Source organism: Saccoglossus kowalevskii, chromosome 2 (genome assembly GCF_978046115.1).
Source record: "Saccoglossus kowalevskii chromosome 2, keSacKowa6.1, whole genome shotgun sequence".
In the NCBI taxonomy this organism is placed as follows: domain Eukaryota; kingdom Metazoa; phylum Hemichordata; class Enteropneusta; family Harrimaniidae; genus Saccoglossus; species Saccoglossus kowalevskii.
Window position 1 is genome coordinate 9,139,737 of NC_140642.1, and position 24,809 is coordinate 9,164,545.

Sequence of the window (24,809 nt, forward strand, 5' to 3'; positions counted from 1 at the left end):
TCTCCCTCATTCTCTTCACTTCATTTCAAGCAAGGTAAAAATGCTTTTTTTATTCTTGATCAGATAAACACTTCATTAATGACATTGCCTCAATAACGACACCTCATTAATGATATCACTTCAATGACAATGCCTCAATAATGACAATTTATTAATGACATCGCACCAATAACGACACATAATAAAAAATCATAATTACATCAACTCAACATAACCTCAATAATGACATTATCTGAATAATAACCCAATAATGACATCATCTCAATAATGACATTACCTCAATAACCCAATAATGACATTACCTCTATAACACAATAATGACATTACCTCTATAATGATATTACCTCAATAATAACCCAATAATGACATCACCTCTATAATGACATTATCTCAATAACCCAAAAATGACATTACCTCAATAATGACATTACCCGAATAATAACACAACAAGTCATTAAGTCAGTAAGGCCAAAAAGTCAGATGGCTGTAATCGGCCATCCTTGACCAGATTTTGAAACAAATTGTCATGGACATGCATCCTAACATGTATAAAGTACATGTATGTGCCAAATTTGAATAAAAACTGACAGAGCACATCCAAGATACTGCATAAAAAAACAAAAACAAGATGCCTGCCAGTCGACCATCTTTGATCCAATTGCGAAATAAATCGTCATAGACATGTATCCTAACATGTATAATCTATGTACCAAGTTTGAATGACAACTGACAAAATACAACATTTTCAAAAAACAAGATGGCCATTTTGAATCGAATCGCTAAACCACCGCATGTGCATATGTCCCATATAAGGTACTAGGCACATGCAAAGAATGAACGGAATCAGTCCACAGGATTCTGAAATATGACGTTGGATAGACTGACGCACGGACAAACGGACACATGGACGGTCGGACGGACAGACTCAGGAACTCACGGACGGTCGGGGACATGTATCCTAACATGTATGATCTATGTACTAAATTTGAATGAAAACTGACAAAGCATGTCCAAAATACAACATTTTCAAAAAACAAGATGGCTGCCAGTCGGCCATCTTTGATCCAATTGTGAAATAAATCATCATGGACATGTATCCTAACATGTATAATCTATGTACATTTTGTACCAAGTTTGAATGAAAACTGACAAAGCCTGTCCAAAATACAACATTTTCAAAAAACAAGATGGCTGCCAGTCGGCTATTTTGAATCGAATCGCTAAACCACTGCATGTGCATATGTCCCACATAAAGTACTAGGCACATGCAAAGAATGAACGGAATCGGTCCAAGGGATTCTGAGATACGACTCCGGACGGACGCACAGATGCACGGACGGACGGAGACCGAATTATAAGTCCCCGTTTTCGGACTTTGTCCGAATGGGGACTAATAATGACATCATCTCAATAATGACATCACCTCTATAATGACATCATCTCAATAATGACTGACACACAAAAATGTACAATTATGTATCACACTGTATGGATTTATTTAACTCTTTTCTCATTAATTTTAAGAATTTAAAACACTAACTTTAAACATAATTAAACAGCAAACTTTACAATGATTCCATAATTTTACCAATAATAATACTGTAAATGATGAAATGTACATTCAACAAAAAGTGACAAAATATTAAAATAATAAATGAAAAAATAGATTTGGTAACCAGTGTTTCCCTCATAGAAATTAAAGACAAACAAAAGATTAATTGACAATATGTATTCTATAACAGCGTTATTTGTAGACTTCCTTGATGTAAATACAGCCATGTAACAATTTTACTATGGATGATGAAAGGATTCTGTAGATGGTTACTGAGTGGATGAGATCAAAGTTGGACCAAAACCAGCTAACCAATAAAAACACAAACTGTGATCCCCATCCACTGATATACAGTCGAGCTGATTCGTGACCTGGGTTATTATTCACTGCAATAGTTGAATGCCTAGTTAGACTTAAAACAGAACCACTTACTGTAAATACTTGCATAATGCCGAAATAGACTTTCAATCTTGGAAAAAGGTGATATACATGATCTGATATAATTTGATTTAATATTAGATTTATTAAACTAGTATAATTACAAATATTCATTTTAGAACTTTGTTTTCTGAACTATGATTACTTAACAATGAATGTCAAACCAAATGTAAGGATTCATGAATGACATTGAATATATCACATGGTTGTATTTCAAGGAAGTACTGATAGATACTAAAACACAATAGTCATAGAAAGTATAATGCATTAAAATTACAGTAGAACATGATTTAAAACATGAAAAAATGTTAAAAGAGTGAAAATACATTTAAATTCAACAACAATAAAAAAACACATATAGATAAAGCTGAATTATTGATTTTTGAGGCACTTTTGATAATTAGAAAAAATCTGAAAATTTACAAATAATGTATATGGCATATTAAAGCAACAAATTCACATCTCTGGTTTAGCCAAACGAAAATATTCATTAGATAACGAGGTAATATACATAAAAATCTAAAACAAACAAAAGCTAAGAAAATATTTTTTTGATAAAAATGCTATAATACATATTTAAATTGAGGCAGTGCTTTAATGTACTGAACTAAAAAGTTTCTAAAATAGTAACAGTTATTTTACATTTTCTTATATCTCCTGAAAACATACCATCAGTTGTTTTTATAATTCTTGCATGACAATGACTTGATATTGCGAATAAGCCAATTTAATCAGAATACATTGTTTTTATGATAACTGAAGCATTTACATATTTTTATGCACATAATTCCATAAGTACTGTAGGAAAATAAACATTACTTTAACTACTGAGATATTGTAGCTAAGATTGAATGTCTTTAGTTCAGATACATGAAGATATACGGCAGTCAGCTTGGTTAATTACATAACTTCCATTGCATAATACTCATATCCTTTCCTCCAGTTGATAGTAGACGACTGTCATCTTTCAGGAATCTTACACAAGTCACATGACTACTGTGCCCACTGTATGAATGACAATGACTCTGAAAAAAAACAATGCATTTAGCATATAGCATGATTTGAAAAGCAATGACTCAACAATACTTAGAATTCAATTCCATCCCCATCTAAATAATGATGTACATTTTAAAAGAGTTTTTGTAATTTGTTATTGTCAATGTGAATTTTAGAAACAGAATTTTGCTTACACACTTTTTTCAAAGTTTTGAGCATAATTTCAATCAAAGAAAGCTTAGAAAAAACTCCCATGTGCTGAGAGTATTGGAGACACATTAAAAATAATTCGAAATTACTTGTACTTGAGATATTGAAAACTGAAAACCAATTATGCAAATCAGAAAATTAACATGAACAGATTTGAGTGTAAAACTAATGAGGTCTGTGCAAAGTAACAGACCATCTATGTACCAAGTTTTATTGAAATGTGATTAGAACCAAGAAATTATGCTAATTAGGAATTAATATGAAGAGATTTTAATCCCAAACTAATCAGGTTTGTACATTGTCCTAGAGCATCTTTGTACTAAGTTTCATTGAAATGGAATAATTAGTACTTTAGATATCAGTGTGATAGCTTAGAATTGGTTAATTATGCAAATTAGTATGTACAGATTTAACCCACAATTAATCAGGTTTGTCTATTGTCATATAGCATCCATGTACAAAGTTTCATTGAAATGTGATGATTAGTACTTGAGATATCAGTGTGAAAGTTGAAAATCGATTAATTATGCAAATTAGGTAATATGCACATTTATTTAACCTGAAACTAATCAGGTCTCTGCATAGTCCCTTGGTATTTATGTACCAAGTTTTATTGAAATGTAATGCTTACTACTTGAAATATCAAAAGCTTAAAATTAATTATGCAAATTAGGTAATTAATATGTACTGATATTACCCTAAAAACTATCAGATCTGTGCAGTGCCCTATGATATCTATGTACGAAATTTCATTGAAATCTGATGATTAGTACTTGAGGTATCAGTGGAAAATCAAAGAAAGCTTAGAAAGAACTCCTGTGTGCTGAGAGTTCTGGAGACACATTAAAAATTAATTCAAAATTACTTGAACTTGAGATGTTGATGGAAACGCAGAAAATTAATTATGCAAATAAGGTAACAAACAGATTTAAGTGTAAAACTAAGGTCTGCACAATGTACCAAGTTTCATTGAAATGTGATTAGAACCAAAAAAATATTAATTATTATGCTAATTAGAGAATTAATATGAACAGATTTTAACCCAAAAATAATCAGGCTGTCTATTGTCCTAGACCATTTATGTACCAAGTTTTATTCAAATGTGATGATCAATACTTGAGATATACACTATTAATTAATTATGTTAATTAGGTGATTAAGAAGCATAAATATTTACCAAAAACTAATATGGTGTATAGTTCTAGGTTCATTGAAATGTGACAGGTACTCTTGAAAAGTTTCGTTGAAATTCAATGAGTGGTTTTTAGACATCAGTGCAACAGCCATAGAACAGCAAAAAATTAACTAATTATGCAAATTAGGTAATTAATAGGCACAATTATTTATCCCAAAATTAATCCGGTCTCTGCATAGTCCTAGAATATCTATGTCGCAAATCTCATTGAAATGTGATGATTAGTACTTGAGATATCAGGTGAAAAGCTGAAAATTAACTAATTATGCTAATAAGGTGATTAATATGCACAAATATTTATCCAAAACTAATTAAGTCTCTACACAGTCCTCAAGTAACTATTTACCAAGTTTCATTGAAACGTGATCATTATTACTCGAAATATCAAAACCTGAAAATTTATTAATTATGCAAATTAGGTAATTAATATGTACTGATATTACCCTAAAAACTATCAGGTCTGTGCAGTGTCATATGACATCTATGTACCAAGTTTTTTTGAAATGTTATGATTAGTACTTGAGATATTAGGTGAAAAGCTGAAAATTGATTAATCATTATGTAAATTAGGTAATTAATAGTATTAACTAATTAAACTAATCAAATCTGCGCATTAGTTCAGAGCATTCATGTGCCAAGTTTCATTGAAATCCAATGAGTGGTTCTTCAAAAATCAGTGGAACAGTCATAGAACAGCTTAAAATCAGTTAATTATCATGCAAATTAGGTAATTAATATTCATAGATTTTTACCCAAAACTAATCAAACCTGTGCATTAGTTCAGAGCATCCATGTGCCAAGTTTCATCAAAATCCAATGAGTGGTTCTTCAGATATCAGTGGAACAGTCTTGGAACAGCTAAAAATCAGCTAATTATCATGCAAATTAGGTAATTAATATTCATAGATTTTTACCAAAACCTAATCAGCTCTGTGCATTATCCCAGAGCATCTATGTACCAAGTTTCACCAAAATTTGATTAGTGGTTCTTGAGATAACGGTGGAACAAAAAAAGTGACATACATACATACATACAGACATACAGACAGGGTAACTGCAAAGATTCCCTTTTGTGCTTCGCACATGGGAGTCAAAAACGAAAATTAACTAATTGTTATGCAAATTAGGTAATTAATGTCCACGAATTTTTACCCAAAACTAATCAAACCTGTGCATTAGTTCAGAGCATCCATGTGCCAAGTTTCATCAAAATCCAATGAGTGGTTCTTCAGATATCAGTGGAACAGTCATGGAACAGCCAAAAATTAGCTAATTATCATGCAAATTTGTTAATTAATATGCATAGATACACACACACAGACAAACTAACTGCAAAGACTCACATTGTGTGCTTTGCACATGGGAGTTAAAAACTTGTATTTTCTGCTTCAAGCTATTCACTTCATATTCAGACCTACCTTTGGTTGGGAGCATGGGTATTTAAACAGATTAACTTTACCAAAATCATCTCCAGTGGCACATACATTCCTTTCTTGAGATCTACAGACTGTATTAACATCTGTACCATCAGCTCCTTCTTGCCATATCCCTATAATGACATCAAAACAAAGATTGCATTTTAGGAATGTGGAGATACACATAGTGATCATCATAAAAACGTATCCGATGGGGTAGGTGAGTGTTTGTTTGTGTGTGTTTGGGATGTCGACTTTATGAAGACTTTCATTTTACTTTACACCTACTACAGACCTACATGTACAATATTTATTAATATTTAATAAAATTTAAGTCAAGTTTGCGTAACTTACGGCTATTAAAGGGGGAAGGTATGGTACAATTTATATTAATATAATTGTACCATACCTTCCTTTTTATTAAACTTGAGACTCGCAAACATTTCTATGTTAAGTTAATCAGATGACCAATGTTAATGAGTAACATGGTTGACAACTGAGATATGACCAGAGTGCTCACATGACTATATGATTGATAAGATAAGGTGGTGACTTACAAACTAATGGTATTTTATCATGATACTACAACAATACAATATTAAGCAAAAAAAGAGAATAGGGAGAATCCCAGAGATAGAAATTGAAATTTAAACAAGCAGCCTCTAGGCTGAGATAGCTCCGCTGTTAGCAATGCACATTTCAATTAAGAACTGAAGATATCATCAGAAAATGAACAATATGTATAAGTATCAAAGCAATCGGACTAGCTGTTTTTAACAAGAAGTCGAAAATACCACTTTTCACTAAAAATAACAAAAATATTCATCAAAATTAGAAAATTGAAGATATCACCACAAAATGAACAAATCTGAGAGGTCCACATGTAGTACCTATATATGTAATATCAAAGCAATCGAACTTGTGGTTTTTAACAAGAAGTCAAAAATATCACTTTTTACCGAAAATTACAAAAATATTCATCAAAATTGGAGAATTAAAGATATCTTTACCAAATGAACAAATCTGAGAGAGGTCCACATGTAGTACCTATATATGTAATATCAAAGCAATCGGACTTGTGGTTTTTAACAAGAAGTCAAAAATATCACTTTTTACCAAAAATGACAAAAATATTCACCAAAAAAAGAGAATTTCAGATTTTGAGATGAAATGAACAAATCTGAGAAAGAACCATCCAAGGTACTTGCATATCAAATTTGAAAACATTCTGACTTGTGGTTTCAAAGAAGAAGTTGAAATTGTAAAGTTGACGACGATGGACGCCAACAACGAACAATCAGTATAATGAACAGCTCCGCTGTGTCGACTTTGTCAACAGCTAAAATAGCTGTATGTGAAATGCATGGGTTTTTGTTATTAATACAAGTACAGTCTTACCTCAATTATCTGTGGCTGAATACTGTTTATTTGAATAATTTAATTGAATAATAATCACACAATATATAGATGAAATATGAAAACTAAATTTCCAATAAATCTGAAATGTGGAGATCAATATTGGGATAATTGAGATTTGACTGTACACAGTTGAACTGATCATTGTGGTTTCATAGAAAAACTTAAGCTTGCTTTAATTATGTGATTTATTCCTTACCACAGACTGGGAAACCCAGAGTACAGTAGAAAGTTGCCCAATCTACATCTCGCATACTGGATGGTGACGTGACTTGTCTGCAGGTGGAAGAATTCCCTGTAGAATTTAACAATAAATGTACATCAAAGAAAGCTTAGAAAGAACTCCCGTGCGTTGAGAGTATTGAAGACACATTACTTGTACATGAGATATTGATGGAATAGCTAAAAAACTAATTATGTAAATCAGGTAACTGATATGAACAGATTTGAGTGTAAAACTAATAAGGCCTGCGTAATGTATTATCTATGTACCAAGTTTCATTGAAATGTGATTAGAACAAAAAAACTATTAATTATTATTAGAAAATTAATATGAACAAATTTCAACCCAAAATTAAACGGGCCTGTCTATTGTTCTAGAGCATTTATGTACCAAATTTTATTCAAATGTGATGATCAGTAATTGAGATATCAGTGTTAATTAATTATTTTAATTAGGTGATTAATAAGCATAAATATTCACCAAAAACTAATTGGGTCTCTGCATAGTCCTAGGTTCATTGAAATGTGATGATGAATACTCTATAAAAGTAAAATGCAATTAGTGGTTCTTTATATATCAGTGGAACATTCATGGAAAAAATAAACTAATTATGCGAATTAAGTAATTAATATCCACAATTATTTACCCTATAACTAATCAGGTCTCTGCATAGTCCTAGAGAATATTCGTAGCAAGTCTCATTGAAATATGATGATCAGTACTTGAGTTATCAAGGGAAAAGCTGAAAATTACCTCCCTTTTTGTGCTTCGCACACGGAAGTCAAAAATGAAATGTAACTACTGACTACTGAATGTAAATTATATTTCACCTAAGACACATATATTACCGGTAGTATTGAATTACACATTTTATTTACCAGTGACTTGCAACAGCAACATGCTACTTGTCAAAATTGTTGCTGAAGCCAAGTTACTGAACAGAATACTTTTCAAATGACGTGTATGTAAAAAGGTGAATACCCTTGATTCAATAGACCTTGACATATCTTTATAGGAAAGTCCCATTGATGTGACACACCTTTAAATATACCTGATACTGACATCCTATTGTTATAAGTCTTAATGAAAGACAATTGTGATAACATTATGATATTCTTTATCATTAGGAATGTTTTACTAACTGCTTTCAGAGGCAAATACAACACAACATGTACACATAAACAGTGCAAAAGTGTATATTTGCTTTGCGGGTGGTTATTTTACCACGAACAAAATAAAGTATTTTAAATATAGAAAAAAATCACCTTTGTATTACATTAGAAAGTACCATAATTTATATTCTGTTTGTGACTTTCAGGTTTGGAATTTTTTCTTAGCGAAAATAAAAATCAACATTATATTAGTGTGGCAAAGTTGTTGATAATGGTGCTTATACAAATACATAGTGCAGACAGGATGATTAATTGGCAGGACTTGAAAAAAGTAAAAAATGAGACATGAATGTCTGAATAACATAGTGAATAACATAGGAAAAATCTATAACCATTTGTAAACTCTTTGCTCATCTCGGCTTTTGATGAACCCATAAAAAACAGGTGATGTTTACAAAAATAATAATTATTCCTGTTTTACATAAAAATATCAAACTGTGTTAATGTAGTGAACAAATATAAGTTCATTATAAAATTATAATTTTAGAATTATGCACTGTGATAACTTACAGAACAGTATTTCATAATCTCCAGAATTACTCTGAATATACTGCGAGTCGGTAGACCAGTCCAAATGTGTAATAAAACTGGAATGACCCTGAAACAAAACAAACGACATTATTCAATATTTATTGATTATTGATTTATTGAGAAAACAGTGCAATAAATGATGCATGTCCTTGATCTGAGATTTCCATCTGGTCAACATGGTTATAACTGCGAAATTACCTCAAGTGAAAAGAACAAAGACGTAATGTTTTTAAAAATTATGGAAAATAACAATGTTCTGTGTCTATATCTTAAAAATACCATATACAAAGCATCGCCTGTGTAAACCCCTGGGTAGGGAGAGCCTTTACTTTGATTTACTTACTGTATTTTTATTACTTTCTGATTTTTTGTAGTTATTAGAACTTTTAAATTTAAGAACTTTTAAGTTATTTTTAGTTGCTTTATTTTACACTACTTTTGTAGTTATTTTTATTTGTTTTACACTATTTTTACCTTACTGTATCCACAGCAGATTACAGTTGCATAATAAACTATTATTATTATAACAATGGGTATTACGATAGTAGTTTTGCAACAATGACTTAGAATTGTGTCAGGAAATGGACAAACTAACACAATAGTGTTTTATAATTGACTGTTTGTTCAACCATTTCTTTATATAATTTTTCTCAGAAAAAAAAGGAATTCTCAAAGTAAGTACAGTAGTTTTTAATTTTAATTTTTTTTAAATCAGTCAGCCCTTGTTGTAAAAGCCACAGCAAATAAATAAATACAAGTCAAATAACTTTTCATTCATGATTCTGACTGAATATTGATTCCATGTCATGACACCACTGCCCAGACAGTAGCTCTTAGGGTTACTGACCTTACTGAGTCAGCACTAATGATATTTAATGAAGTGAAAACAATTGTAACAATACCGGACATGATGCATTTATTTAGAGCAAGAATAACGTCATTGGTGTCCTTTGTACCATTCTGATCATTCACTGACTGGGTGAGAGGATTCCCCTAGGCATTGTTATGCAAATAACTGTTACTACTTGACAATATACACAGGTCAATGACAGACTCACACTATTAATGTACTTTTAACAAATATTCACAATAATAAAAACAATAAAAGAAGTTGCACAATGACAATATTACCAAGGAAGAGTTCAGTATTCTTGTGTCACCTATAGCATGACAAGGATTGGAGTGTCACACTACTTGCTAACATGCAATGATGTAAAACACTTCAAAACTATGCCGTAACATGAAAAGAATCACACCATGGAGTACAGCTTTGGGCTGGTTAGGGGATTCCCTGTCATTTCCCTAAAGCATAACAGAATACTTGTAGTACTTGTTGATTTTTATAAATTTTTATAAAGGTATAATGAACAAATAACTGAAGACTAAAGTATGTAGCATTTGATATCCCCAGTCAAAGTGAAAACAATTACTGAAGAATTCAACAAAGTAAAAGGAACAAGTATCTGATGATAAATTAATTATTGGAAAAAGTGAGTCACACAATAGCTTTACGAGGTGAAAAAGGAAATACATACCAGAATTTATTACTCATGGTTAACAAGAATTGAATAAACAAAACATTTAGCATTGCATTTCAGTCACACCTTTGTATACTTTGTGTAACAAGATCACATTGTATAATGTGGGGTGCAGTCACTAAGTGTCATGAGGAATGGCATGAGTTTTATTTAAATATGTTTCAATTGTGAATTGGGATAGGGTTAGTAGAATTGTATATTTTGAAAATAATTTTTTTTTCTGTAATGCACATGACAGTTACGTTGACAATATATTTGTCATATGAACATTAGAGCAAGCCATCAAGTTACCATTGTAACTGGAACAAGCATGTGTCAGACTCTGGCATGATATAGCAGGAGATGGAAGTCAAACTATGTATGTGACTGAAAGTGATTTTTTTCTTACCGTGCATCTTCCAACTTTGTTGTATTTGTAACCATTCTCACTGACAGCATAAACATATATATAGTTGTCATGGGAACCAATTGCTAGGTAACTACCATCTAAAATAATTACAAGAAAAATAAAGGTGAACTAACTGAATATTCCACACAATCACGTTGTTCATATCCTTACCTGGTGAATATTCCACACAATCATGTTGTTCATATCCTTACCTGGTGAATATTCCACACAATCATGTTGTTCATATCCTTACCTGGTGAATATTCCACACAATCATGTTGTTCATATCCTTACCTGGTGAATATTCCACACAATCATGTTGTTCATATCCTTACCTGGTGAATATTCCACACAATCATGTTGTTCATATCCTTACCTGGTGAATATTCCACACAATCATGTTGTTCATATCCTTACCTGGTGAATATTCCACACAATCATGTTGTTCATATCCTTACCTGGTGAATATTCCACACAATCATGTTGTTCATATCCATCTGTATGTACAGTTACTAAATCTCTACTTGCTGCATCTATTGCTACCCATCGTCCTGTCAAAGTTCCAATTGTAATCACAGTTCCTGATGGATGAAATGCTGCTGACTGACATCCATCCTGTTACAAATACAATACAAGTATCAATAACAATCTTCTCATCTTGAGTAATGACAACTTATGTGTATTTTGGATTCATACTGGATGAATGAGCACATGCTAGTACCTATCACAGGTTTAGCAATTCACAGCATTCGGTTCAACTAAACATCATAGATAGAAACCTCACAGATTACAATCTATCTTGACCCATCACATCCATATATCTATACTATAAAGTGATTTTATTTTTCACTATACATTTATTCATACATCATATTACATCATATTTGACCTCCATTATTGTATCATCAACTTTCTGAACACCACGATATTTTCCACTAAAACTTGGTGCCACATATTGACTTTTTTGGTAAATTTTTTGCTATCCTTTTGAACCAAATAGACAAAATTTCTTATTGGCTGCAGGCCTTGGTCAAAATTTTGGAAAATGTTGTGAGTTTTGATTTGAGAATAATGACAAAAGTAGACTTTGCATTGAAAGGCTTAATAGGAGCCAAGTCTTCCACAACAAACTGTGATTCACTGTTCACTACAATATATAATATTCACAGAAAACATTGAGTGCTAAGATACATTGAATAAAATATACATACAGGATCACAATTTAAAGATATCTGATTAAATTGATTTTTGCATTAACAAAATAAATAATACTCACATCCAAAACTTTGGTCCAAATTTGTGAATGAGATGAACTATCCCATAATATTACATGTTTATCATAAGCACAGGTGAGGAATTGTTTTGATGATGGATGAATGGCTAATCCCCATAATTCATCTGTATGTGTTTGCATAATAGTATAGAAATCACCAGAAACACTGCCTTGTAATATTGCATTCTTTGTTGTGCCAACCAGGATCTGATCATCTTTGCCTTGACTAATTGTTCTAATAGGACCTGTCAATTCAGGAAGTTCTTTTTCCACATTTGTTTGAATATATCGTCTATCCCATGCTAGTATTTTCCTGTCTTTCCCACCACCGGAGAGCAGTGTTCCGTCTTTCATCACACATAAACCAAATACTGGACCTTCGTGTGCTCCAGGTACTGCATAATATATCCTATTGTTACCTGCAACATCAACACATTTTCATTACATCATATACATTCACTCAGTTTTTGAAATCCATTTCATAGGGGAAAACATTTCAGTCAAATGTATGGAATAGTGCCTTAGGTAACTAAATTTTGTACATAGGGATATTTATCTTGACAGATGTAAAAGAACTTTTACATGAACAATTGAAGTAAACAAGGAAGGCATAATAAATCATTGCTATAAATACATTTATACTTCCTCCTGTCCTTAGTGGCCTTCACTAATACCGCCCCCCATGTGGTAAACCCTGGTATGCCAATTGTTTTTATAGTATGCTTTATTACTACAAAATCTCAACTTTTACACAGACATTTTTTTTTATTCTTTGGAGCAGATTAGTTCTAGTATTATGAAATTATAAATACGCATAGTAACAATAGATTCTGACCGGTCACTGGTAGCATAGTGGTTGTCGCATCAGACTCATTGTCAGTAGACCCAAGTTCAAATCCTACTTCAGGCTGAACATCAAAAGGGTCAACCCCTACCCTGGGTGAGTATGCCACAGACTAAATGGGAAGGCCAACTCCACTGGCTGAGATTCATTCACTAATGAATGTGACTTTGGGGGAACCTTGGTTAAGGTCCGCAGGTGCTTGTGTTTCGACCGAGCCTGGTTGACTCCAGGATAGCGCATTAAAATTGTCATGTAGTCCCAAACATGAATATGACTTCTGTGGCAAAATGCACTACATGTCAGCACTAGCACTTGCAATTGGCACTTATATAAAAAAAGTCAGGAGTGACACTCAATGGTCAGAACTGTCGCCTGGCACAAAAACAAAAAAAAACAATAGATTCTGAAGAGAATCTTACTATTATCTTTACTAGTTGTTTAGATAAATAAAATTAAAACATGTAAGCATCCATGGGATAGAAGATATCTTTTATTTGATAGAATGCTCACCTCTGCCCCAGACGAATATGTTGCCATTAGAGTCGCCTGAGATGATGTCACCATTGTCAGCAAAGGCAATACATAACACAAACTTGGGTTTTTCATATTTCTAACAAAGAAATAACAACATGTATTACTGGTAATGACACTCTATAAGTCCCTGTTTATGGACTGCATCTGATCTGGAACAACCAAACTCGGTCAAAACTTTTCAACAGAGACGCATCAATACATAATTCATTTCGTACACAATAAAACTGTGACAATAGCAAAGGACTGACCTCAAAGACACCAGATTTTTTCGACAGTCTTCCATCTTCCAATGTCCAGAATGCGATATGTGATTTACCACATGTTACCATCTGTTTACTGTCCATGGGATGGAACTCAGCTCCTAAAACTGTGTCATTAGAACTCTATGAAAAATGAAAATAATTATAAATGTAATTTATATTCAACTTGGTATTACAAACTTCATGAAATAACATTAATTCTCATTACAGTACAGATGTGTCACACATCCAGTAACTTAACTTCATTCTAGAGTTTGTATTATTAGTTAATTACCTTGGTTTCTGATAGTTTACTTCCTTTTTCTCCTTTATTCCATTCCCAGACTGATAAGACATGGTCATTGGCGTCATCTACAGCCAAAATATGAGACCCTCCATCCTGTGTAGTGAAAATACCAATAATCAGCGACAGGCTTCTACTGGTTGTCCATCTTCATTAAATACACATACTTAACTGTATTACACAGGATTATATTTCTTAGAGACTTACTGATTTAGAGAATGACACACAACATACTGCTCTATCAAAGTCATTAATACCAATTATGCGAAGTGTTGTCAAGGATACTGAATCCCAGATTCGAACATGGGGCTAGAAATAAAAAAAAAATGCAGTGTCAAGCTTGAGGGCGCTATTTTTTAACCATTAAACTCATGAGGGCACTATTTATGCTGGACTCTACTATGATATGTATTGATAGCATTTCAGGCAAACTAACAATTAAAATTATCATTTACAGAAGTGAGCTGAAAATAGAAATTTATATCATACTACATTGTACAATGATCAATGAGTAAAAGAAAAAACTATTTTAACATCATCAAATAGTGATACCCTATCAGCACCATGGATTATTGACATGTCAATACCTTATCTGCACCATGGATTATTGACATGTCAATACCCTATCATCACCATGGATTATTGACATGTCAATACCTATCATCACCATGGATTATTGACATGTCAATACCTTATCTGCACCATGGATTATTGACATGTCAATACCTTATCTGCACCATGGATTATTGACATGTCAATACCTTATCAGCATCATGGATTATGGACATGTCAATACCTTATCATCACCATGGATTATTGACATGTCAATACCTATCATCACCATGGATTATTGACATGTCAATACCTTATCTGCACCATGGATTATTGACATGTCAATACCTTATCTGCACCATGGATTATTGACATGTCAAAACCTTATCTGCATCATGGATTATTGACATGTCAATACCTTATCAGCATCGTGAATTATTGACATGTCAATACCTTATCAGCATCGTGGATTATTGACATGTCAATACCTTATCAGCATCGTGGATTATTGACATGTCAATACCTTATCTGCACCATGGATTATTGACATGTCAATACCTTATCTGCACCATGGATTATTGACATGTCAAAACCTTATCTGCATCATGGATTATTGACATGTCAATACCTTATCAGCATCATGGATTATTGACATGTCAATACCTTATCAGCATCGTGGATTATTGACATGTCAATACCTTATCTGCAGCATGGATTATTGACATGTCAATACCTTATCAGCATCATGGATTATGGACATGTCAATACCTTATCTGCATCATGGATTATGGACATGTCAATACCTTATCAGCATCATGGATTATTGACATGTCAATATTGCATGTCAGGATGGGATATGACAGACTGCATGTCAGGTTGGGATATGACAGACTGCATGTCAGGTTGGGATATGACAGACTGCATGTCTGGTTGGAATATGGCAGAGTGCATGTCAGGATGGGATATGGCAGACTGCATGTCAGGTTGGGATATGGCAGAGTGTGTGTCTTGATGGGATATGGCTATAAATAATTTATAAAGTGCACCTCCACCTTCCAAGTTTACTTTTACTTCGAAAAAAAGACTGATATAAATCATCAACATGAACATTAACTGCCCATTGTTTTTTAAATGTAAAATGAAACATGAGCTGGAAAAAAGAAATAGCAATTGATAAGCAAGCTACATATGGTAAAATTCATACATAAAAACAACAAATAATATCATGCAAATCTCTTTTACAAAATCAATAAACCATGCAAATTGTGGTTCAAATTGTACATACCGCATAGACTTTTATCTCAGATGAATCAGTGTCATCGGTAGTGGTACTATCAGAGTTGGTACTGGCTGAGTTGGTGCATGGGGATTTCTACAAAAATCGCACAAGAATGGAGGAGTACACAAAAGTAGTGCCACCGAATAAAGCATACATGTAACAAGCACAGTACATACAGACACATAGTTGAATGACACCATATAGAAAAGATAAATATGCACTCACCATGGCAACCCACCACCATTAATCATCATGGAAACGTTAAAGACCAGAAGAATGTTCAAGAGAACCATCAACAAAACTCAAGAACTGAATGTCTTTATAATTTGGATTCAAGTAGGAATTTAATGAAGAAATATTTTTATTAAAAAATGCATACTGATGAATCATTATTGATATAATTATTTTATTTTACATTTATAAAAATAAATATCATTTGGGGATGTCAAGATGTGTAGTAGCACTCATCAATCTAGCTAGTGAGATAATTTACAAAGTTTGTCAGTGATCTTGTTGGAGAAATTATGAGAGAAAAAATGATGGCATGGGAAATGAATTGTATTTTAACTCTATTAACCTAAACATTTATAAAGTAATGTTGACAGTTCTCAGAAGTAAACACCAAGGCAATACAGTCACAAAAATGCAAGGGCTTGAGTCAAGCAGGATACACAGCTATGAAAGCAACACCAATGTCAATGAAATGATACCCACTTTTACTCAAAGTCATCATAATTCAGGAAAAAGATCCTTATAACCATGGCAACCAAAAAAGCAAAAGCACCTTAAGTAAACTTTGATGTACTCATTAACATATACATGAAGAAGAGAAACACAATGAGTTAAAATCGTTGAGAATAGATATGAATTCGATTACATGAATGTCCCATATTAAGTTTATTAGTAAGAAAACAAGAATGAAAGAAGTTTTCACCTAACTGCGTTTTGAGGGACCCCAATATTCTAACACTTTTTTTCCAATTTACCAAATTTTCATTCATAACTATTTTCTCTTCCTTCAACCCTATTTTGTTACCTTAGCATCTGTTTTTCTTTCATGTCCAGCTACCTGTCCAGTTGCTATGGTAACTTTATCAGGATGTACTGCTATGCTGTGAAAAACAACAATATTAAAATCAACAAAAGTTGTACAAGTTTGTTTGGCATAATAGTAATTATTATTTAACATCATTCATGTATACTGAATTATGTAAAAGTTTTTCAATAATTCAAAATAAATGCATACTATTTTACCACTTGTTTAACTTTTCAATGACAAGATTAATTTCTCCCAAAGACAAACCGCAACACGGGTCAACATTGGCTAGGGAGAAGAAATTCTTACCACTTGACATCGTCTGTATGTCCAAGGTAAAATCTTTGCATTTCCTCTTCAATGTTGTACAATACGACTACGGCCGCTATAAAATAAACTATTTCACCAGTTGGCAGCAAATGTAAGTTATTTCTACAGTCTCGTCCACGGTAGCCATAGCTAGTAGTTTATAGTTAAGAAACAATATTTACTCTATATAACCCATTAGAAGTGCACGCAAAATAAACCAAGATGAACAAGGCAGTTTTGTTTCAAAGTTATATTGGAACTGCACGTCTGATAATGGATGAAATGTAGCAGATGGCTTTGTCAGGTGACATATGATGAACACATTGTACTCTATACATTTACATTACATTGAGTAAAACCATATATTAAATTCACGTAATTGAGTGCTGAATAACAGCAACAACTAGACATACAAAGGATACACCCAATCCAATTTAAGTTTTTCAGGTGGCGCCAATCCTCCTTTAACAACAGAATAATCTTTCAAATCTGATGGTCCATACATAGTTATAGAGCGCCCTCGCAGGTAGATTTTAACAAAACCTTCATCTGCCAAAGACGAAAAAAATTTGACATACATTTTACAAGACAAGTTATACAATGTATATACTTAATACTATAATTTCCAGAGAAAGGACCATTTGCGAGTTTGTGTCACATGGTAAAATGTTGAAATTATCCGCAATTTTGTTTGTAGTTGTTGATACAAAACAGCTAAGAAAATCCTCTTAATATTCATTTAACATAATAGGAAGTATTTGCAGGTGAACTTTTGACCGCAATTGTGCAGTAGCTTTGTGAAAATTTGAATAAATATGATCTGTTGATGGTGCACATCATGCACAAAAGAAGCCTGCAATATTACTGGCATAATTGAACAAATCGCAAATTTGAAACACACAAATTTTCTATTCACTATAGGTTCATTGAACCAATGTACCCAGATTACAAGCAATAAGTGGATCACCATTGTGTCAAACCTAATTTCTAAAGATACTTTCCAGAATGAATCATCCATCTGAATTTTGTATTCAGCTTTGAATTCAGTATATGGATGGTTTAAACAAGGAACAAACTTGGTGTAAATATATAGATATTGGAGATTAATTTAAACAAATCCTACGTGATTTAACTTTACATAAAAAAAGGAAGATAGAAACTGGGAATAGGACGTTATAGAGTTTAGCAGAAAAAAAGCTCCAATCACCATTAGATTTATAATTAAAAGTGTCACCAAGGATTAACATATCTAGTTTTTACTATTTCTAAATATAAATATTATCAAAGATTTACAGAATAAAGGTACATGTATGCAACTTTGATATCCAAGTATGATGACATCCAAATCAAAATTAATTTTATTTTTAACCAATACCATCACAATTTGAATTTGATTGAGTTCCGATAAACAGGAATTACTGCCGTAATGAAAAACGCATTACGGTAAGACATAATATAGATTCTTTGAATACGCAAGGACACTAGCAAATACCCAAATATAAACATTGAGCAGTTCTTCTAACAGACTCATTCATTTGCACTGGTATTTCTATAAAACGTTTGTAATGTGATTTTGTGATGATCTTGGAATTCGTGTGTCACTGTTTCAATTCTCATGAGATTTCCATTGCATATCACTTGTATAACCGTATTTTATAAATCCTTGATGTTATACTATGTGGTCTTATATTCTTTTCATTCATTGTTTCTCTGTTAATATTTTATTTATTTAAATTAAGTTTTTCAATGACGACATGATTGCGATAAAGTTCAATCTTCTGTAAATACTCGGCTACAATAATCAAATTTTATTATGACTCAAAGACAACAAATCACAGCTACTTTCATAACTTTTGTCATGACGGATCCCAATAAATCATCAAATCACGAAAATTGAATAGTACACAGTATATCAACATAGTACCGGGTTATATATACAATCACCACCATAACAATATCCCATCACCATGGAAACAACATGCCAGGGGATGCAGCATTTTGTTTGTTATTACACTTACCCATATATGAATGTTAGAATATGGGGTGGGTTAGATATGTAAAAAATAACAATACAATATGTCAACACATGTTTTTCAATTTGTTTGTTAATGTTGCATTGTTAGAAGATATTAATTGGTCTTTAATTTCATTGATTAGGAAGAAAACATTACACCACATTGCAATGACGTTTCTTCACTTTATTTGTCCATCAATTGCCACACCAATGGCAGACATCAGTATCAAGCACAAATAACCTGATGAACTCAGTCAGTATCCTACCTTTATTGTACATTGCGTCTTTGGAAACTCTACAAATAAACATAGAAAAGAACATCAATGAACGATTTCCAATTATAAAAAGTTTTCAAGCAAGAATTGCAGAAAACATCTTTCGTTGACTAGTGTAGTCTATTCTTAATGTTATATAATGAAATGCTGATGTAGAAAGCAACCGTATCTCAGAGTCTTATCACAACATTACAAATACTTACGGAGGCCCTTGGTTTTTCTGTTTTGGACTAGCCAGGTTTGTTAATGATCCACTTTTTTTGTTCCTACAGCATACAAAGAGAATAATAATTAATGATTTTTCACAATTATAATTATAAATGTTCATCATTCTGTAGTTATGGTAACCTTTAATCTGACACCACTTCATGTTGACCTTGAGATATAGATATCATTCATTTTTCTGATCTATGTACAGTGATTTACTTGTCAGTTGTCTTGTTCTTGTTGATTGTAGTTTATTATAATGATTGTGTTATACTTATAAATCTAGTCATTTGTTTTGTGTTCTAAGACTTACAATTGATAACAATATTGATAATTTGTTTTGTGTTCTAAGACTTGCAATTGATAACAATATTGATAATTTGTTTTGTGTTCTAAGACTTGCAATTGATAACAATATTGATAATTTGTTTTGTGTTCTAAGACTTGCAATTGATAACAATATTGATAATTTGTTTTGTGTTCTAAGACTTACAATTGATAACAATATTGATAATTTGTTTTGTGTTCTAAGACTTGCAATTGATAACAATATTGATAATTTGTTTTGTGTTCTAAGACTTGCAATTGATAACAATATTGATAATTTGTTTTGTGTTCTAAGACTTACAATTGATAACAATATTGATAATTTGTTTTGTGTTCTAAGACTTGCAATTAATAACAATATTGATAATTTGTTTTGTGTTCTAAGACTTACAATTGATAACAATATTGATAATTTGTTTTGTGTTCTAAGACTTGCAATTGATAACAATATTGATAATTTGTTTTGTGTTCTAAGACTTACAATTGATAACAATATTGATAATTTGTTTTGTGTTCTAAGACTTGCAATTGATAACAATATTGATAATTTGTTTTGTGTTCTAAGACTTACAATTGATAACAATATTGATAATTTGTTTTGTGTTCTAAGACTTACAATTGATAACAATATTGATAATTTGTTTTGTGTTCTAAGACTTGCAATTGATAACAATATTGATAATTTGTTTTGTGTTCTAAGACTTACAATTGATAACAATATTGATAATTTGTTTTGTGTTCTAAGACTTGCAATTGATAACAATATTGATAATTTGTTTTGTGTTCTAAGACTTGCAATTGATAACAATATTGATAATTTGTTTTGTGTTCTAAAACTTACAATTGATAACAATATTGATAATTTGTTTTGTGTTCTAAGATTTGCAATTGATAACAATATTGATAATATTCTGAAAATTTTTAATCTTTCCACACATTTAAGCAAATGTACAAAAAGCATTTGTTAGAACAATATCATGAAATGTGATTTTTCTTTTAAGATGTTGTTAAATTAAGCATGTTATTTCACGTTATTTGTAATTAATATTTTGAATCGCCCATTAAGGCAATTGCCAATTTAGTGAGTGTAAACAGGGAACATCATCAATAAGCAGTGCTTCGTGATGTCCCCTTTTTCTTGTAACAATATTTATTTATTTATTTTTTTATTTTGTGCATAATGTATTAACTGCAGATGGATACAAGGAAATAAAATTTTTGTCATTGTCATTGTCAATTCCTTTTGACAAGGATTTTAAATGTTGCTGAGTATAATGTATTTCTACCCTCACCAAATACTACACAACGGTATATATGAACTTACTGTGTAGGAAAGCTATTACCATCGGCCGATGACCATCGTCTTAACTCGTTAGAACTACCAAAGTTTTTCCTGGGGGTATCAGGCGTTCCTGGTCTCCGTTGTATGGGGTAGTTATGTATAGGTCTTCTTGGAGTTCCATTGGACATACTTGGCTTAGACGGCAATACCATATGATTTGGTCTGTTGGGTGTGACTAAAATAAGGAGTAGAAACTGACGTTATATATCACAGACATATCAAAATTGGACGAGTCAAACCAAATACCATGCTTATAGATTTTCATACAGGACTCATCACTTGAGATGACTTCATCTCAGGAGCAATTAGAGATTGGAACAGTATATGATGGAGTCTTGACATATATATACATTTAAGTAGTGATCTATTTAGTATATATCCTTGTTCAAATCACAAAGTAACCATCTCCAATGCCAAAGGTTCATAAATTCAATCATGTTTTGACTTTGCAAGAAGTTTGATTAAAGTTGGTTATGAAAGTATAATGAATATTCGCAAAACTAAGATTGTAGTATATTTACATACATGTGCTGTATTTTTGTAATGAGTTTGGAAGATTGTGAGATATTTGAATACATGTGTTGTGTTGTACCACGACTAGAAGACATTTGCATATATGCAGATTCGAACAGTCATCATCATTTGATCATGACAGAATAAAATTGTCATTCATTAAGACATTGACAGTCATAGCACCAATAGCATACCCAAAACACATAGGGTCGGGAGTTGATAATGTACTGCTTGTATTGTATTTGTTATGTCTGACCAGGTTTAACCTTATAACCCTGTAGCTGTGCTGTGCTGTGCATTGACAACCATGCAGCAACCACAGACCCAAAACACATATCCTGTAGATGTTGAAAGTTGATGTTGTTTACATTTGTTTAAGATAGCAACAGGAGAAAATCAAGTTGAAAATTGATCAGTGATTCAAGCATTCTCTGAAAATTACTTAACATGTTACTATGACAACTTATAATTATCTGAAACCTTATAGAGATAGTAATGCATATGCTGTAACAATGTTTATCTGAGGGAGCCAATTTTGCTTTTATTTTACTATTCCGACTAATGAAAACACTGTTTTTTATTTATATAATTTCAATCATTCGAACAGCATTGTACAGAACATTCCAAATGGTATAGGCTAGACGATCATATCTTGTTTATTATCTGCTTTTGTTTTCTACCACAGACATGCTACAAATAAACCAAAAAGGTGTTTTCAATAGTGGGAATAGTAAAAAAGCACAATAGTGGAACTGGCCATCAGTCATTTAGAAAAACATTGTTACTGCATATACACTACAATATTAGGCTATATTTAAGCTTTCAGATGATATATAGGTTTTAAGAGTAGCATGTTTAGTAACTTTTAGAGAATGTATGAATCACAGATACATTATCACCTCTTTTTCCTCGCTGTTGCTAACAGCAAATAAAAATATTAAAAAAAGCTGTGTGGAGATTGGAATAGCAATAAATCTTATCCATGTGTTGTTTATACACAGTATATAGAAAACACAATATGTTGCCACACAACAGATGCGAATACAGGTCATAATGACATAATATGGCTGTAATAAAAAATAATTTCTATTTTCTTGTTGTCTGACGAGGCACCCAAAATTGTGTAATTAATTCGGTTATAGAAAGGCAGTAATGATTGATTTTGAAATTTTAGCACAAAAATGGCCACCATTCAGCCATCTTGAATTTGATCATGAAACAAATGCAATTTCATATGTATGATGAGATATGTGTGAAGTTTAAATGAATGTTTAAGGAAATAAATAACTGTTTCAACTAAGCTAAGTCAACAAATGAGTAAAAGTCTTAGACTCAAAATTTTGAATAATTGGTAAAATAAACAATGTTTAGTAGTAAACCTAAGCTATTATTATATAAAATACTGTTATTACATTATGTACAAATTTTATTTGTTAATCACAAAATCATAGATGTATTGTTCTGTCAATTATACTCGACTATTACAGTTTATTGAAGATGGTAATCCGATTGCAGTAAGGTACAATGTTTGCAGAGATAAAGCAGTATGTAGATTCAAATGTTATGTGGTGATAGAAAATCATGCATATACACAGTGTTACCTGATTTTTGTGCATCTTTCAACAAAGTCAACGGTGGTGCTATATAGTTAGCATACAAGAAAGTAATAAATGGAAACAAATTTAAATACCAATGATCACAAATAAAACAATATTGGTGAAATTAAAATAAGGAATTGTAATAGTTTTTTTAAACACAAATCATACCTTTTGAGTTTGGTATTCAGATTTGTGAAATTCCAAATTTATGATGATTATGGTGTGTATTAAAAAAATATTAAAATATTAATTCCTTTAATCCAGTTTTATCATTTGTCCTAGCAAATAATTGTCAATAGAGTATCTCCTGGCAATAATGGATGAACCATGCAATGAACTTACGTTTAGTAGCCGTTCTCCGGCCTTCAAACGCTGACATTCTTCTAACAACGTCAGCTAACGCCGTCTTAAGACAGACGATCTCATCATCTTGTTGTGAAACTCTCTTCTCTAAGAGTGAGAGCCTCTCTGCCATATCACCATCAATCATATCCTCTGAAATAAATAAAAAAACAAAACAATTTTTATGTCAGTTTTGATTTGATGAGAGGCTGAACGTCATTCGTACCATACCACTTCATATACATTTACATATAATAAAAGTACATAAAGCAAAAACTTGTATTTATTGTAAAACAGATTAAAATAAGACTTATTTTTACCATACTTACATCTTTTTGTAAGTTCAGTATAATGTATATTTATTCAAATAAAGTAAAATTTCAAGATTGTGTCAACGTAGAATGAGTCAAAATAAAAATATTGTGAATACTCTGGATCAAATCTCCACATTATCAACACTAAATCTAGGAAAATGAGTTTAACTTTCCAAGTAGAGTTGAGGTTAGGACAAGACCACTCAATACCAACCAACCAACCAGCCAGCCAACCACTAACAAACTTGCCCTTTCAGTACTATTAGATAAATATTGACTCTTGGTTGGAGGTAATGTGATCAGTGAAAAGAACAAGATTTGTGAATAATAACGATAGTGTTCCAAACAACCCCTTGTCACCTTGCAAAATGTGATCAGTAAGATCATTATTTGTACATAATTGCAATACATCACATTTTAATCATAGAAATTG

General features: G+C 31.9%; 1 protein-coding gene across 6 annotated transcripts in view; it reads right to left on the bottom strand.

Moving 5' to 3' along the window:
* Window positions 1-1,472: 1,472 nt before the first annotated feature.
* Window positions 1,473-24,809, bottom strand: part of LOC100370393 (77 kDa echinoderm microtubule-associated protein-like) — a 47,572-nt gene continuing 24,235 nt past the window's right edge. For 3 of the 6 annotated variants that reach the window (XM_085490820.1, XM_085490818.1, XM_085490815.1), the window contains 20 exons: window positions 24,063-24,215; window positions 23,724-23,762; window positions 21,592-21,784; window positions 19,937-19,999; window positions 19,725-19,753; window positions 17,867-17,993; window positions 17,445-17,594; window positions 17,136-17,211; window positions 16,106-16,192; window positions 14,476-14,577; window positions 14,260-14,364; window positions 13,974-14,108; window positions 13,702-13,801; window positions 12,351-12,766; window positions 11,533-11,689; window positions 11,075-11,172; window positions 9,128-9,215; window positions 7,422-7,517; window positions 5,810-5,940; window positions 1,473-3,015 (listed from right to left, as the gene is read on the bottom strand). In XM_085490820.1, the coding sequence (XP_085346946.1) occupies window positions 2,887-3,015; window positions 5,810-5,940; window positions 7,422-7,517; window positions 9,128-9,215; window positions 11,075-11,172; window positions 11,533-11,689; window positions 12,351-12,766; window positions 13,702-13,801; window positions 13,974-14,108; window positions 14,260-14,364; window positions 14,476-14,577; window positions 16,106-16,192; window positions 17,136-17,211; window positions 17,445-17,594; window positions 17,867-17,993; window positions 19,725-19,753; window positions 19,937-19,999; window positions 21,592-21,784; window positions 23,724-23,762; window positions 24,063-24,215 (2,474 nt within the window). In that variant the 3' untranslated portion in view covers window positions 1,473-2,886. The remainder of the gene's footprint in view (window positions 3,016-5,809; window positions 5,941-7,421; window positions 7,518-9,127; window positions 9,216-11,074; window positions 11,173-11,532; window positions 11,690-12,350; window positions 12,767-13,701; window positions 13,802-13,973; window positions 14,109-14,259; window positions 14,365-14,475; window positions 14,578-16,105; window positions 16,193-17,135; window positions 17,212-17,444; window positions 17,595-17,866; window positions 17,994-19,724; window positions 19,754-19,936; window positions 20,000-21,591; window positions 21,785-23,723; window positions 23,763-24,062; window positions 24,216-24,809) is intronic. The other 3 variants (XM_085490816.1, XM_085490817.1, XM_085490819.1) reach the window with 3 other exon arrangements.